Raw genomic sequence first — 17,659 nt, forward strand, 5'->3', positions numbered from 1 at the left:
CTGACGTCACCGGAGCATTTCCCCGCGCTCCTCACATCACGGGAGATGCCAAAGTGAGCTCCAACCAGCCCGACACCGAAAACCAACCCAACGAGGGCCATTCGCAGCCGCCTTTGCCAAGAGCCACTCTCAACCAAAAGGCACCATCCTGCACCCAGGAGAGCCTACCCGATCAAAACAGAAAGACTTTTCTGCGGTTGAATCGTCTCTTTGGTTTTCTCAAGCAACGCAGCCCCCGGCCGCGGGCGCTGCCAGCCGGAGCCTTTGACAACCCGAAAGCGAAACCACCGCTAACCAAAAGGGGAAGGTGCTCGCCGAGCTCTCCTGGGCCCGTGCGGACAGACAGGCAAATACAAGCACGGCGTGGAGGAAACCTGCAAACATTTTTGGTTTAATAATCAGCAAGTCAGCCTCCGAAGCCAGGCGCAGCATCTCTGGCTTTGTAACCCCCCCAGAAACGCCCTGCACGCCGCCACATTTGAGTCCTTCGTATTTTTGCCGTCGAAGCCCAAAGCATTTTCCCTACATCCCAACCACCACGAGGACAGGAGCTGTAAAACCATCCCGCCACGATGGGATACGGAGCGCGGCGAGAGCAAGCAGCAGGCAGGGACACACGCCACGCTCCGCCGTACGGAGAAAAGAAAAGCAGCCGAGCCGTGCCCGCCGCGGCACGCGTTCTAGGGGCTCGCTTGGCCACGCCAATGCCGTCTCGTTAGCTCCGCGCGCTGCAAACGGTGCCTGCACTGGCTGGCTTTGCCCGGCCGCTGAGGCATCCTGCATCCTTCAGCCACGGAGAGCTCGGCCCCCTGCACGCCCCCCCCCCCCGCGCTTCTCGGTGGCTGCCAAATAAAACACATCACTTACTTCGTGGCTCCCGGGGTCCGTCTACGGTCACTTTAATGGCTCGGTGATAGGTAGCGACTTGGGTGGGGTTGGTGAACACGGTGATCGTCAGGGTAAAGCTTTTTCCTAAGGAGGGGGGGGGGGGGGGTGGGGGGGGGAAAACAAAACAAAGAGAAATGAGGATATTCACATGGGTTCAGCTCTTGTGGGAGCAAAAGGCTCCTGCTGGAGCAAGCTCAGACAGAAATATCCACATCCACCGAACTCCAACACACACATCATTTAATTTTATGAGACATTATTGCCGAGACACAAAGCTCGGCCGGCTCCCGCTGGGGTTCAGCTGGCTGCAGCAGAGAGAGGCTTGGACCCGGTTCAGAGCGGGAGCCAGGACCTTCCTGGATGGAAAAGTCACTTATCCCCCCCCTCCCCTGCCCTGTCCCCATATCGACCCTTCCACCCACAGCAGCTTCCTGGTGCCTTCCCGCTCAGATGCTTCCCCTTTTCCCATGGGAATCCTGCCCTGAAACGCGGCGCTGGATGTGGGACCCCCCTCTGCGAGGGATGGATAAGGGTCCTGGCTCCCATGGGATGCTCCTGCGGGAGCAAGCTGGTGAGAGGGCATCAGTCTGCAGGCGATGGGTGCTGGTGTTCGGGAGGAGAAGCCTGGTGGCTTTGGCCCTGTGGCTGCACCCACGTGGGGACGTTTGGAGAGGACCCATGCCAGGCTGTCGGCCCTACAGGCACCCACAGCCCACATACGGGGGCCAGGGCCAGAAATTGGAAACTACAAAATGGGAATTGAAGTCGGACAGCTTTGGCCACCAGAAGCGGCCACCAGACAGGTGGCCCCGCCGGCTGCGAGGACTGTCCCCCTCTCCCAGCCCTGACCAGAAAACCATTGCTGGGAAAGAGTTCAGACACCATCCTGGGGGCTTTTCAGGGATGCTTTTGAAGCACCGAGCTTATCTCCTTTTTTTTTAAAAAAAAAGGGGTAAAGCAGTAAAAAGCCCTTAGGAGCCCAATTTTGCAAGAAGACAACGGTCACCCCTTGCTCCAGCAGAACACGTTTCCATCCACAGCCGGAAAAAACTTTTTGGCATCATGGAGGGCGTTATCCCCCTGCACCCATATGCCACCTCGACCACGATAACCATCCACCTCCTGCAGCCTTGGCATCGCCATCCTGGACCCTCTGCCTTTTCCTTGCCCGCGGGAATGGCCTCCGCTCTCCCGCAGCCTCCCCGGATTCAGGAGTCCTTTGGGTAAAGGAGAGAGGTTTGCACATGCAAGGGAGCAAACCTCTCTAACCAAACCCCCTCCAAGAGCAATCACCCTGAGATTTCAAAGCTATGGAGTATTTCAGAGGTATAAACCCCAGCAGGAATCAGCCTGGAAATGCCCATGCAATAGCCCTTAGCTCCTCCAGCCTTTATTTCACAAATAAATGCAGTAAGAAACCACCTCCTTTCCTTTTTTCCCTAAAGGGATTAGGGGTTTTCAGATCCCGACCATGATCTAGCTACAGGGTTGGACCTGAGAATATCCATAGCAAAACAAAACAGTATTTACACAGCTAGAAGGAAAAAAGAATAAACAGAAAAAATGAAATTATCTCCTCCAGAGAACATCCTGCAATTATCCCAGGTGGGAGAGTTTCTCTACGGGAGCGTCGGAGGGGAGGGAAATGCTGGCTTTAAAGCAGACAGCAAACATCAGTCCCTGCCCTACCTCAGCTTTCAAAACAGGACTAAACGCTGCACAACCCTTCAGCTCATTTTCTGCACAAAAAGGAATTTTTTTTTTACCCTCCCAAATGCAATTTTAATCCCCAATGAAACGGTCGTGCTGACAACCTGCATGGAAGAGCCGTGCTGCCGCAGCCTGCGGAGCATGAAGGCTCCCGGGTGCCTGCACGGCCACGTAAAAACCAACCAACACTGAATATTTGTTGGCAAAAACGTTTGCAGAACCAGAGTGCAGGGATGAGGATTATTAGGAGCAATTATTTAGGAAATTCCGCGGGAGGAGAGGCGAGGGGAGGCAGCCCCTTGGTTTGCATGCGAGGGAGCAGGCAGCGTGCAGGCAAGTCCGGCTTGTCCGACACATTAAACCCTTCCGTACGCTGGGAGCTGAGCCCAGCATCTGATTTATTTTTATTTTTAAAATTTTTTATTGTTTAATCTCCATGTGAAATAACTTCCTTGCATTTCAGTTTCCCCCTCTGCCCGCTGCAGATACGAATACCTCTCCAGGGAGGATGGCCGGAGCGCGGAGAGCCAGCCAGGCCATTTTTGTGCCTCTTAACAGCTCTCAAAAATCCTCCCATGAATCGAAAATGACAATTATTACTCAGCATCATTTTTACTCATTTCCCGCCTTCTCGGGAAGCTGGGCTGAGGTTACTCATTCCCACCGTGCCCCGGCCCCAGCCACGGTTCACCCGCTGCATGGGGCTGGATCCCAGCTCCTGGGTGGGTTTGGGAGCACCCACGGCTCCGCGGGATGCTCCGGGGGGATATTCCATCTGGGAGAGGAGGTGGTGGGGTGCAGCGGGCATCGCAGCACCCCGCTGGCCTTGGTTTTCATTTTATACAGTGCAATCTGAGTGGAAAAGGTTTTTTTGGGTGGGTTTTTTTTTTTTTTTTTAGAGCAAAGCATAGAGAGAAACTGGTCCTTTTCCTCTCCCTTTGTCTTGCACATGGAGATGGTAATTTGTTTTTTGTTTGGGTTTTTTTTTTTGGGGGGGGGGGTAGGGACCTGCTCTTCCCAGCTCACAGTGCCAGGGAATGATCCCAGACACATTAATACTAAAAATGCCCAATTCTGAATCATTTCAAGTCATGTTTTCAAAACGAGACCCTCGCTGCTTCTGATTTTAGAGGGCTCCTGCAGCTCAGGCACACGTACGGGCTGTTCACGGAGGCAGCCTCTGCGTGTTTACAGACGCACGCATCCACGCATTGGATTTACACAAACATTTATACACACACACAGAGCTCTGCTCCAACAAAATATTTTGCAGCGAATCCAAATTTCTGCCAGAATAAACGGGCTTTCAGAGATTAAGCCAAACAAGGGAAAGCAAGCATGACACCCAGAATAAAAATGGAATAAGAAACGATTTTTCACACTAAATAGGTCTGAAAGAGCCTCTTGCCAGGAAAGCACAGCCATACACAGGGAGCTAAGCACATGCTTCACGCTGCAAGAAAACCCCACTGTGCTGCCTTCACGCCAGCCCCAGGGAGCCCCGGTGGGGGTTATTTGTCTGCAAATATTACAAAGCCTCATCCCACAAGAATATATTTAAAAAAAAAAAAAAAAGAAAGAAATCAGCACTTAAGTTATGTTTCATGCTCCGAAACCTGTTAGAGGCAGCGGAGGTGTTTCCACTGCTGTAATGAGTATTTGCCAGGACTCTGCCCGAGGAGGGAGACTGTTCACTCAAGTGCTTTCTGAGACTGTAAACTACTGTCAGTTCAGAGCTTGGGAGCGCAGAGGAAGAAAGTTAATAATGAATTCAAGAGTCAAGCTGAGATTGGGTTGTATTCAGTTTGGAAATTTGTGTAACGAGGATAAAAAAAAAAACAACCCAGAAAGAAAAGAGCCTAAGAGAATAATTGATTACAGAAATGAAAGCTTAATTCATAAAAGAAAAACATTTTCCATCCATCAACCTGCAACCAGTTAAGTGGAGAGTTTTAAAGAAACTGCAACATGGAGAAGGAGCCAACAGGAAAAAGGAAATGTATGAAAGAATGTAAACTATTCGAGTTTCATAAAGAGGAACAAGTAAACAGTTATTACATGCAAATAATTCCTAACATCACTGCTTTTAATTAATGCAGAGAAGTCAAAATATATCTGACATTGTGTGCATACATTCGAAGCCTTTGAGAAAATGCTGCCATATGGCCATTAAAATATAGCATTCTTATTTTTGTTTAAATGAACAATTAAGCGCTTCGATCTGCAGCGTTTATTGGTGATGAAATGCTGAATTTCTATTTATACTTTTGAAATTCAGGTACAACACGGCTGCGAGGGATCAGGCAGGGCTCTGCCCCCGCCACCCGCTGCCGTTCAGTATTTTCTGGGAATTTATTTCCCTCTCCTTGGATGGCACAGCCCGAGTTCCTTGACGGTTTGTTTTGAAAAAGCCAGCAGCGTGATCCGTTTAAGGCTAAACGATAGAGCCAACCTCTACGGCCAGAAAGTAAAAAATCTCTCCCGCTTTTCCATGCAACGAGCGTGGAAAAAAATAAGCCAACCTCCCCCCCCCCCCCCCCAAAAAGCCCCCAGAGCCCGCATCTCCCGACCGCAATGAGCCTTTCTGTCCGCCTTCCCTTCATGCCCAACACCTCAGGATTATTTTGCTTGAAACACTTGATTTTCACCATTTCAAACCGAGCTGCCAGGTGGGTTATTAACCCCGGAGCACCTTCCCCGTGGGAAGGGGACGCACCGACCCACCCGAGAGCGCCTGCCTTACCCCCCCCCCCCCGCCGCGGAGGTTTTACAACCAGCTATTTGTTTTTAATTTTATCTTTATTTTCCTCCTGCATCGGCATTGCCCGACACCTCGGCAAAGGGAAAACCCTCGGGATAAGCGGGGCAGAGCCGCTCCGCAGCCAGGGAGGCGGCGGGGGCTGCTCCCGCATCCCTCCCATCACCCACTCGGGAACATCTTCGGGGCTGGGGGGGGGGGATTCCTCCCTGCGTGACAACCCCAGCCCGCAGCAACAAAACCACCGGCCCGCGAGAAACACGCCGTTAAAATCAAATAAACCAAAACTAAACCTGGTTTGGTTTTTTTCTTTTTTTTTTTTTTTCCCCTCCTCTTTCTTAAAAAAAAACAAACAAACAAAACCAAAATAAAAAGAGCAACCATTTCCCGGCCGGTACCTACCCCTGCCACTTCTCCCAACAAATCTGAGGTCGTTAAATCTGGCTACTTGGTTTTTCATCACGGCGGAGGCGTTGCGGAGTTCGGCCGAGTAATTTTCGTCGTTCCCTGCCATCACCGTGACCACCGTCCCATCGGGAACATCTCCGAGGGCTACGACCTAGGGCAGGACCAGAGGATTTTAGGCTAAAATTAATTGCGGTCGGAGCTAACCTGCCCTACGGTTCCCCCCCGCACACCCCTCTAAACCCCCCTCCCAAACCCCCAAAGCAAAACCAAAAGCAATCCGAAGGCTGGAAAATCGGGGGGAAAAGGGGAAAATGAGTTTAAAAAAAGGGGTTAAAAGGAGCGAGGGGCTTCCACGGGGCGGGGAGTGGGGAGGGGGGTCAGTCCCGCCGGGGGGATTTGTGGTTTTATTTTGTTTCATTGGGGAAAAAAAAAAAATTACATTTTTAAAAAGCGCTGACCGAGCGCGGAGCGGCCGCTACCGGGACCCCGGAGCCTGCGCCCGGTTGGGGCAGAGGGGACCCCCACCACCACCCCCCCTGCCCGGGGAGCAGCACCCCGACCTCCCGCCGCCGGGACGACCGGGGGAACCCAGTTTGCAACCCCCCCCCCCCCCCACCTCCGCCACCCCCGCCGAGCCTCCCGGGACTCCGCTGCCATCCTGGCCGGCCACCCCCCCCCCCCCCCCCGCTTCTCCTCCTTCTGATTTTTTGGGCTTTCCTCGTCTCAGCCCCGTTGCCCCAAGCCCCGGGACCGCAGCGGGGATGCCCGGCCCCGGGGCTGCCCCGTCGGGAGCGGAGCCGGGCGGGGAGCCCGGGCAGCGCAGCCCGGTGCTTCAGCTCTTTTTTGCTTTCTTTTATTTTCTTTTTTTTTTTTTTTTTCAGATTAGATCTCCCTTCCCTAGCTCTCTCTCCCTCTCCCAAGAAGGTAATTAACCTCCACTCTCATTAAACTTCAAAGTTGCCTGAGAGCTCCTAACTGTACGGAATATCTAAGATGCTGTGACCGCGGGGCAATGCGGAGACTTGATTAAAAATAATAAACCCGGGTTCCCTTGAAGGTGATGTCAGGGAGCGAGTTAAAGCCAAAGGGGCGGAGGACAAGAGGCGAAGGGGGTCGGGGCGGAGGGCAAGCCCGGAGCTCAGCCGGTTCCCACCGAACCACCGGGATTTACCGGCCCGGGTCGAAGCCCTCCCCGAAGTTCAAGGACTTACCTTGAAAGCGACGGGCAGCGTTTTGTTGCACCTCCAGTGGGACGGTAACACCGAACACAAGAAGTTGGGGCTGTCGGTGCGCACCAGTTCACCGGCGTGATCGGCCAGTACATCCACGACGGAGCGGACCTCGGGTCGAGCCCGGGCCCCCGGGGCGGGGGTCCCCAGCGCCCCGCTGTTCTCGCCCATCTTACCGCAGGGGAAAGCCGTGGAGGGAGGTGTGAAGCGCCTGCTGGTGCTCGGGTCTACGGGAATACGCATCACAACGGCGGGCGTCAGGGAGCCGCCGCGGCCCGGGGGAACGAGGAGGGAGCCGGCGGGGCCCGGTGCCCACCGCTCGGTTGCGGTGGGATTCGGGATTCGGGGGCGGCGGGGGCAGCGGCGGCCGGGCCCCGCGCTGCCTCGCTCCGTCCCGGCAGATCGCCGTTCTCGGCGGAGCGGTGAGGGGAAAGCGGCGGAGCGGTGATGGTGGTGGTGGTGGTAGCGGGGGGGTGTCCGCTCCCGCCCGGTTCCGGGGTTCGTTCCCGGTGGTGGTTTCGCTGAGGTTCCGTCAGCCCCGCCCGGGAAAAGGCGGCGAGGAGCCCCGGCAGAGCCACGTCGCGGCCGGGCACCCTCGGCTGCAGGCGGGTCCCCTCCGCCGGGCGGCCCCGAAACCAGCTCCCAAGTGTCAGCCGCGCCGCCCGGTACCGTATTTACTGCCGGCCCCGGGGGGGGGCGGGCCGCGCCCTGACGGACGGGGCGCCGCGCCAATGGAAGGAGAGGGGGGGGGAGCCCGCGGGGGTCCTTCTCCCCGCCCACCACCGGGCTCCCAGGCGGAGAGGGGGCGTGGTCAGTACCGAAAGGGGCGCGGGCAAGAGGGGAAAGGGGCGTGGTCTGTGCAAAACGGGCGTGGTCGCGGGGAACCACGCCCCTCCTCCCCACCCCTCCCGCCGGGGCGGGCGCACGTCGGGGCCCCGGTGGCTTCTCGCCGCCGCCGCCGGCGGAGGGTTTTGGGGCTCGGTGGGGCCGGTTTGGGGCCGAAACCGTCGTGGTGGTGCAGAGAGGCTGGGAATACAGCACGTCCCCGGCCGCGGAGGGCTCCCGCTGCCGCCGCCCGCCCTCCCCGCCGTGCCTCGGCCGTGGCGGGACGCGGGGGGGGGAAGCCGCGGCGGCGGGGCAGCCCCTGGGGACCACCGGCACTCGCGTCCCCGACGGCGGCGGGGAGGGGGGGGAGCGGCTCGCTGAAAACCGCCGCTCCCCATCCTCCGCCTTCTGCCACCCCCCTAAAAAAAATGAAACCCGCCTCCATCTCCGGCGGTCCCGGGGCTCCCGGCGTCCCCGGCAGCTCCCCCGGGGCCGCGGCTGCGGTCAGGACCGGTGGCTCCGGCCGGAATCGTTGGCGAGAAAATTCGCGGCGAAGCCACCGGTTCTGCGGGAACGGAACGAAGGTGGCGGTTCGCTCCCGGCCGCGGCTCCCCGGCCGCGGAAACGCCGAACCGCAGGGCGGGCGGAGGGGCAGAACCGGGGGGACGAGGCGGAGGTTGCTTTGCCCGAGCTGCCCGGGATGGAGCGGGACGGCCCGTCGGAGCGGAGCCGACCGGGCCGCAGCGTTCCCGGCTCTGGGCTGCGCGGTGTGAAAAGCATTTTTTTCCTTAAAACAAACAAAAATAAACCCCAACACACACAAAAAAATCTATCTATATATATATAAAAAATTTCTCCTTTTCCTCAATTCCCTCCACAAATTAATGAAACGTTTTCCTCCGCAAGCCGCAGCGCCCGGAGGGGTGAGCCCGGGCCGGGCTCTGCATCCCGCTGCTCTCCAGACCCAGAAACTCCCCGTTTTTGTCCAAAAAAGAAAAAAAAAAAAAATTTTCTTTTTTAACTAAGAGGAGCCGAGGTTGCCCCCTTAGTAACCGGGGCAGCTCGGGTGCCTGCGCCGGGGCCGTCGAGCCGGTGCCCGGGAAAGCTCCGAGCCCGACCGGCCCCGGGAGCGGGGGGGGGTGGCGGAGCCCGGGACGGGGACTGGGGGGGGGACACAGCCACCCTCCCCGCGTGTCGGCCCGTCTCCCGCGGTTACCGGCGCTGAAATCCTGCCCTTTTTAGGTGAAAGCAACCGCCGGGTTTAGTTCTATTTTTCACCCCCCCTTCAGCAGCAGCGGGGGGGGGACGCCCACAAAAAAAACCGCAATAGGGGCAACGGGGGGGGGGGGGTGTCTCCTACCGGGCCGGGTTGCCTCGGCCTCACGCTGGGATTTACCGGGGGCTCGACACATCCCCGTGTCCGTCCGTCCCCCCCACCCGCGGAGGGAGGCACGGAGGGGATACGGGGGGGCACACGGCGCATGCGCTGCAGCGCGGCGGCGCGGCCGCTAGTTGGCGTCGAGGTTCCGCCGTGGCGGCTCCGCGACGGGGCGGCCCGGGCCGCTGATTCCCCCCCCCTCGCCACCGCCTCCCCGGTTTTCTGCAAGGAGGGACTTCTCCTGCCTCTTCCCGCTGCTGGACTGACCCCCTCCCGGGGCTAAGCCGCCTCCGTGAGCGGTTCTGGGGGGGGTTAACCGGTCACCGTTTGTCGTGTCCCCCCACCGGAGGTGCAGCCCCGGAGCTGCGCAGGGTGGGTGTCCCTGCAAGGCCTCATCGGGTGATTTTGGGCTCGGTTTGCAGCAGGACAGAGCTGCCCTCCCCGCAGCACGGTGCTCGTTTCCAGGTTTACTGGCTTTCTGTCTTCTGCTTTTCCTCCTCCGGCTGCTTTATCCATTCAGTGTCCGCTCACAGTCCTGCCATCCCCGCATTCCTCTAATCCCTTTCTATACCGGGAGCAACGTGTTGGAAAGGGCACCTAATTACATCACCCAGGTGTCCTCAAGGTACGCCGGGTCAGTCACCGAGGCTGGGTATTCTCAGGGCACAACGTACCACGTCCTGCTCCCTCCCCAAAACCCACTCTCTCTGGCACCCTCTGCCCTCCCACCCCGACTTGTTCTTGACTTCACGGCGACGGGATGCAGAGTCACCCCCGTAACCCATCGCGCGGCCCTGCGCTTCTCCTCCGTGTCGGTGCAGAGTTAGCCGCCAACTTGCGGCACTATAAACCGAAACCCAAACCACAGGACAGTGCCAAACCGGGCTCCCCCCAACCCCACGTCGGCTGGTGACCCCCAGAGGTGCAAAGACCAGTAAAGCAACCCAGCGGCTGTTTCTGCAAAGAGGAGTTCAAGCGAGAAAAGCCGTCCCAGAGCTTCGGGGAACCCACGGCACTGTGCCCTCGTGGGAATTATCTTTCTTTTGAATTATCCTTTTCAGCACAAGCAGGATTCAGAGTCTCAAACAGGGGGCAAACCTCACACTGTTCTCATCCTCCGCAAGCCAGGAGACATCGACACGTGGGGATTATTCCTCCGCCACCCTCCCTGCACTCCAGAGGAGGTTAATAGAGTATAAGACCCAGGATTTGCATGGGCCTCTTTTCAAATACTTAAAAGCTACTGTTCACATTGCAGGGAGGTCAGCGGCTCTTTAAATCATTACTCGCTGGGATTACTTCCCTTACAGGCTCCTCTGTAGTTTTTAATTCATTTGAGCTGCTATTTAGCAGCGGAGTCACTCGTTTCGACGGCAAGGAGGCGAGCGCAGAGGCTTATAGGAAGCTTTCTATTAAAAATTCATCGCAAACTCTGCCTCAGAGCTCTCAGGAGCACAGCGCTCAGTAGGGCCATGCGGGTGTCTGGATCTATTTTGTAGTTAAGGGAAGGGGATCTGAGAGCAGCATGCAGGGAGGGAGCGTGCTATTCATTCATAAATCAAACAACAGATGCTGGGTCCAATGGGGTGCACGACGGTGACAATTTTTAACCCCTGAGTGTCACCGTTAAAACGGGCTCCCACGGGGCAATTAGGGGCGTTGCAGGCGAGAAGTTCCTGTGGGAGGAAGCTGCGGGGTTCAGGGGAAGAAATAAGGGGAAACTGGGGGGAGAAAAGGCAGCGGCTGCCCCAGACATAAATCAGGGGGAAGCCTGCGTTTGGGCGAGGGACCAGCTGCGAGACCAGCCTGTTGATGACTCCAGCAGGGCTGCACCAGGCTCTGCTGCGCCCCGGGGCTGGGTGATACCCACAGTGGGTGAAACCCTTCTCAGCAACCGCTTCCAGGGCCAAGACTGCAGCTTGACATCAAATCCTGAGCCAGGACATCCATTAACCCCATGGGAGCCACGGCTGCCCAAATCCACCTTGCTGTCTGCACATGCAGCCCTGGTGTCCAGGATCCTTGCTTGGGGCAGCAAGAGGAGGAGGAAGGCTCTAGCAAGAGTTTCGGTCCCTGGCATGAAACGATGTCCCCAGGGAAAATCAGTATGAGATTCCCACCTGGTTGCCTGGGGCCAGGTTTCATTCACCATCAGCTGAATGATCAGAAAAGGCCCCGGCTGGAGAAGTGGTCGCTGACTCTCCTTACAGCTTTGGGGCTTGCCTGTCCTCCCAGTTCTCCCCATTTCATACCAGTACAACTTATTACCAATCCTCACTTAAATCAGCATCCCCAGGGAGACACTCCACACGCGCGTGCACCCACACACGCATCCTCGGCCGCTCGGGGACCAGAGCGGTGAGCCCCAAGCGCACGCACCGGGGCGAATCAGGAGCGATGCCGCTGCCGTCGGGGGATTTATCGTCTCTAAATAGCGCACGAGGGGATCCAGGACCCATCGCTCCCCCAGCATCGGCCTTCGGCAGGCACCCTGCGCTCCGGGCGTAGCACAAATGCTCGAGCGTGTGCAGCGCCAACGAGATGAGATGGGGTTTTCAAAAGCTGCAAAGTGACTTAGGAGCACGAGTGCGATTGACGTGAATCCTGCGGTTCTGAAGTCACGAAAGTGCCGTTCTTCGCTGTTCGGGACCGCGATTCTCCTCTCCCCACAACGCCCCGACAATGAGGAGCATGTTCAGGGCTCACATCCTCTGTGCTATTGATAGCACGGCCGAGCTTTTTGGAGCGTGGGTCCCATCTGCCACTTCCACTCCTTTTTAAAAGATCCTAATGACTGTCAGATCCTTTTAGTTCTTAATTAATTTCAGAGTTCAACTGCAAATAGGAAACAAGGCAGCTTTTGCCCTTACGCATATGAATATTACTGTTCCATTTAATGTGGTTACTGGTGGAATGCTGTTATTCATTCCTGCCTGCAATAAAAGCCACATGTTTTTAAAACTTTGCACTTGAAAAAACTTTTAGGAAAGAAATCAAGTATGTTTTGTATGCATGGCATGAGATAAAAACTAGTCATAAATATTCAAAGACCAGTTAGAGCTTTATGCTTGATTTAAACAAGTGAACAGAGAAGTACGACGGTTGAAGAAAGTGGAGAATGAAAGCCCAATGCTCCTTTAAGAATGTGCTTATGCAGAGAAAAGGAACTATTCATGCAAAGGTTATGGAGCACCTAAGGACATCCCATCTCTTCCAGAAATGCCCAAAGGTGGATAGCGCAACTGGAAACATTGGGCTTTGTTCAGAGCTATTCAAGTTCATGGGAGTTTCTCTTTCTTTGGGGATTTCGGAGGAGTTTTAGGGGGGTGCTATGCCTCGTGCCAGACTCTATGGGCTATGAAGACTCTTCTTGCATGGAGACATCTCCAACATGTCCGTTCCCCACGTTGGAAGGCAGATGATTGAAGTCACGGTGAGTGTTTCGTGGGGCTCCTCGGACACTGGGCCGACCTTCCCCGGAGCCCAGCACAGCCAAAACCATGAGGGAAGAGACTGAGCGCCGGGGCCCTGGGCAGTGCCTGTCCGGCGGCTGTGCCACCAGAGCCTGGGACGATGTCGAGCCCTTCAAAACCCAAAACGCGACAGGGGGAGAAATAAAAAAAAATTCCAAAGGAAAGAAAAAGGGGAAACGTCTGGATGGTGGAAAGAGGAACCGAAAGGCACATGACAACGAGAAAAGTACAACGGGGTGGATGCAGAAAAACATGATATGATTTCTAATTGCAAGGAGAGACGCTCGGAGGAGTTGCTGTCACGGAAGGGCTCCTGGACAGAGCACCAAGGGCCGGGGCGCAGGGAAATCCTCCTGCACGTGCCCAGCAAAGCACTCTTGCAACACAAAAAGGCTGCAGAAAGCAGTTTCTTGTCTTGGAAAATAGCTGTGCATTGGCAAAACCACCCCATCGCTCGTCCCCATCCCCGGTGGGGTGGGAAAACCAACCTCCTGTCCCCGTACTGTGGCTGAACATGCAATGGTGTTTCCCAAAGAGCCTTTTTCAATGCTGTTCCCTACACCCTGGCCCAAAATGTTGGGGTGATGCTGGGTATCAAATGGATGCTCAGTGCTCCTGTGCTACACTGGGAAGGGTCTTGCATCCACACGCCGCAACGGCAGCCAGGGTATGTGCTTGAGCCCTGGCAGGGTGAAGCATCCGTGCCGTCCTGAGCGAGGCTGAGCTGGGCTCCGGCTGCCGAACGATCCCTTTGGGGAAGTCAAACGTGAAGAGAGAGAAAGTGAACCTTGGGAATCGCTCACGTTCCTGCACGCTTGCCTGCCTCCCTGCGAGGGGCAGCCGGCTGTCAGAAAACTGTGGCCAAAAGTTTCGCCACTTCAGGGCTGCAACGTCTGCAAATACCTCTTGGATGTGGGGGCAGAAATGGGTGTTTGTCCCCTGCTGAGGAGAGCAGGAGGGGGCTGGCAGCTGCCTGCGCCGGCCGTCAGACAGGGAACTCGTTTCCCTTTTTGTTCAGGTCTGATAGAGCATCTTAGGGTCATGTCTCAGTAAAAGCAGTTTTACAGGCAAGTGCAAACACACCATATCCGTTTAACTTCCCTGTGGGACATCAGCATCGCACAGGGAACACAGCCCGGTTGCCCCGAGGGCACCCCGCTGATTCAAGAGCCCTGGACACCCCTTTAACCAGGAACTCCACAGATGTGCGTTCTGCAGTCGCCTTGTGCATCGTTTGCATCTTGCTGGCTGACCACAGGGCAGCGGAGGTGCCTCGTGGCAGCTTTGCTAAATTTCCAAAGCCCTTCGTGGAATATCTTCTTGCTGGAGGTGGAGTTTCCCCCCACCCCGAACCTCAGGCTATGCCGCCTCGCCGGGAGAGCCACCGGCATGCCGTGGTGGCCGGCGGTGACACCGGCACGGGAATCTCCTCCCCTCCTGCCACAGCCCCAATGCTTTCCCCATCTCCTCCCCGAGGTGGTTACCCCATTTCTCTTGTCTGGGCTGAGTCCTGATGGAGGCAGAGCCGGCGGGTTGGGAGGGAGGCACTTCACAGGAGGCGGTTTTTAAATGCGTGGTTTATAAATGTGCCTAATCCAGCAGCTTTCATCCACGCAAGGGTTTTCCCCACCTGTCTGCAGGCAGATGAGCTTCGCAGAGCGGTACCAGCGCAGGGTGGCTGATAGTTGTTCTCCAGCAAGAGAACAGCTTGGAAAAGCCCCCAAACCTGATATTTAAAGGCAGAGGTCAGGGACAGAAGGACGGGACCGATTGCAGCAATGGAGCCCAACGAAGCTGCAAGGTCTGCACCAAGCGGCATCGCATACAGCTGGAGAAATGCAAACAGGAGGCTGGCAGTGCATTTCTCCAGCCCATGGCGATGCTGCTTGGTGTGGAGCATGAACAAACGGCCGGCAGCGTACCGGTCGCCTGCGGGCAGCTGCCTGCTCAGCCCCGCGGGCAGATCCTGCGTCTCTACGTTCAGTTGTCAGCCCAGGTCCACCTCACTCGGGTTGCTCCTCAAGCAGCTTACCCATGAAATCACCGGCACACACAGCTCATTAACTCTGCCTTATGGCTCAAGGCAGAAGATACAGATGAGGTTCGGGCTGGCTGGCAGCCCTTTTGCTATGCCAGTGCCATGACCGCACCCCAAACATTTCCATCAATGCAATGCACTGGCCATTTTCCACAAAAAAGAAGGTCCTGGGCAAGGACCAGCTCTCGCCGTGCAAGGTGTTTATCATCCCTATGTGATCAATCCTGGATTTCTGCCATCTCCATGAGACTTTGTGGCAACCTGCAGGAGAAACAGTGAAGATCCTCCAGCAGTGACACAGAGCAACCTCAAACTCTGCTGCCAACCACTTGCCTGCAGCAAAGTAATTCTGAGAAAACCAGCCTCTCGTTCCAGTTGCAAATTGTCCTGCAGGCCCGCACCATTTTTTCCAGGTTCATTGGCTTTTTGCAATTATTCACTACTTTCACTTCTATGAATAACTCCAGGCGATGCTATTTCGCAGCAGGGCTGCGGTTGGACTGCTTTGGCTAGATGGGCTCTGGGTTGTGTTGCTTCTGCTCCTTCCCTGGATTATTTTTTCCTGTGCAAAAGTTTTCTTTCATATTTGCCCTTCCATAAAGACTCTCATTGATGTGAGTTTGCCCGACATCCCCCACCAATCGGTCTGGTAATTGTAGAGTAGCTCCAGAAAACAAGCCCCCAAGAGAGTTCAGCCTGCGAATTCACCCAGCACTTAGGCATCCCTTTAGGCACAGAACAAATCCCTGACTTGGAGGAATTAGTCACAGGCTAAAAACGATGCCGAAGGTACTTCTCTGGTTTCTGGCTATGAACTCAGACAAATCAAACACCATGTTATTTAGGGACCGCTGTTAAGTCACTGGTTGCTCCTCATCCATCTCCAGCAGCTTGGAAAGGGAACCATGCCTGCTCGCCTCCATCAAACCCCCAGCCCTGCGCTCATCAGCATGAGCTCTTTTTTTTTTGCAGAAGTTTCTTATAAAAGTTCATACGCAAGCAGGAGGTGCCTGTCTGCCTGGGTCAGCTGGCTGACACCACGAGCAGGCTCCTCACCCCAGCCCAGACAGCAGCCTGGGAAGTTGGAACGGTTCAGTAGCAGGTTGGGGCTGGAGACAAGAGAAATGGAGAACTTGCCCAGACGAAACGGTAGCGGCTTTCGGTCTCGCACGAGCAGCCAGATCTGTGGGGACGGAGGGGATCTTATCTGTGAAACGCAACCTCAGCCGTGACCTGGGGTCTGAGCCGCTCCGCGCTTGCCTGACCCTCCAAAGCTGGTGGTTTTCAAGAATGTTTTTACATATTCTCCTCCAACCGAGCGGCGGGCCCGCGCTGGCAGGAAGGGCGGGCTCCGGGAGAAGGCATTGGCGGGGGAAGCAAGATGTCTGGGTTCAATCTGCAGCTCCGCCGCAGCCTTCCCCAAGGAGCCCAGACGCGCTGCACGGGGGCCTCCCTGGCAAGTGCTTCGGTTCCCCCATCTCCCACCCCTCGGCCACAGCAACCCCCCCCACACAGACACCAGCCCCTGCCACGTAACACGGTCCTGGCACAACGTCTGCATCCCACCTCTGACAGCGAGGAGCCCCCGATTTCAACCAGCCCCCCCCAAGGAGTGACGTTAACCCGAGGAAAGCCCCACGAGCCCCGGCAGGCTCGCATTCGCATTCTTGGCATTTCAAGACACAACAGGGACGAGCCCATCCTGCCGCCAGCGAGCGCTCCCGGCTTCCATTGATGTCAGCGGGATTCAAGCAGGTTGGATTTCGGCAGGATCGGGGTCTTTTTAGCTCCCAGCGGCGAGGGTCGGCTTTGCTCGCCCGCTGAATGGCAGCAGTGGAATCGCAGAGGTGATCGGGGATGGGAATGTGGGATGTCTCCGGTGAAAGTCTGGGGAAGTAAACTGTGAATTCCCCATCTTGGGAGCATATCCCAATGCTCCTGACCTCGTTGGAGGTGGTGAGGGTATTTCATCTCCTCTGACGTGGGGTGGGACGGTCAGACTGCCCGCCCAAGCAATGATTTCTGCAGTGTGTTGGGTTAAATGGTGCCTGCTGGCTGTCGAGGTAGAAAGAGGTTTGAAATGCCTAAAAGATGCCACCTTAAGGGCTTGGCTAATCCACCTCCTACACCAAAGCGTGTGTTGACTTTCCAGTGCAGCAGGAATCCCAGTGCTGCCGGTCCTGTCTAACCCTTCCTGCGAAGGGCATCCAGTTCCCGGTGCAGCCGGGATGGAGGTGTTGGGAGCCGGCATCGCAGGCGACCTGCTTGTCCCACCGCAGACTCAAAGCTTTGACTTTGTGGGTCCCAATCCCTCCCACCATCACAGATTCAACTTTTTTTGTGAGCTCCCTTCATCACCGTCAACCAACCCCATTTGTCTTCTGCCTGACCAGATCCAACCACAGGCTGTAGAGCCACATTTCTCAAGGATAACATCCCCTCCAGCCAGGGCTAGCTGGGCATAACAAGCCCCAGAGGATGGATAGGCACATATTTCTAGCAAATATGAGCAATGTTTTTGCATTTTAATAATATCCTATACTGCTGTCCTCAGAGTAAATGAAGATGAACGCTGGCATCACAGCAGGAATAAGCCCCTGCAAACAACAGGAGAAAAACTTGTGACGGTGGTGCCAGCTAGCACAGTTCGGGCTCGAAAGAGTTAACCAAAGCAGGGGCTGATCAGGAACTATCTCATTTTCATCTATTAGCCCACTGACCTCCATCTGAGGGAGGAAGGTGATGGGGAGAGTTGCAGGATGGAGGACTCGGCACTGAACTGCCAAGCTCCGGCTTCGAGCAACCCCTTGACGCACACCGAGGTCCCACCAGCACCTGCTCCACCACAAAACATCTCCATAATCCCGACCCAAACTTAGCCCTTCCTACAACAGACCAAAAGTCCCCAAATGGACAAAAGAAAGCAAGCGGTGATGGATTTCAGCAGCCCCT

General features: G+C 56.0%; 1 protein-coding gene across 2 annotated transcripts in view; it reads right to left on the reverse strand.

The window, feature by feature from the left end:
• RUNX3 (RUNX family transcription factor 3) overlaps positions 1–17,659 on the reverse strand; it is a 61,189-nt gene that overhangs the window by 33,891 nt on the left and 9,639 nt on the right. Inside the window, exons 2-4 of one of the 2 annotated variants that reach the window (XM_069803156.1) lie at positions 6,976–7,220; positions 5,759–5,915; positions 868–972 (exon numbers count right to left, since the gene is read on the reverse strand). In XM_069803156.1, the coding sequence (XP_069659257.1) occupies positions 868–972; positions 5,759–5,915; positions 6,976–7,220 (507 nt within the window). Of the gene's footprint in view, positions 1–867; positions 973–5,758; positions 5,916–6,975; positions 7,627–17,659 lie in introns of those variants that run through there. The other variant, XM_069803155.1, reaches the window with a different exon arrangement.

The sequence above is a fragment of the Haliaeetus albicilla genome, chromosome 16 (assembly GCF_947461875.1).
Source record: "Haliaeetus albicilla chromosome 16, bHalAlb1.1, whole genome shotgun sequence".
Taxonomy (NCBI): Eukaryota; Metazoa; Chordata; class Aves; order Accipitriformes; family Accipitridae; genus Haliaeetus; species Haliaeetus albicilla.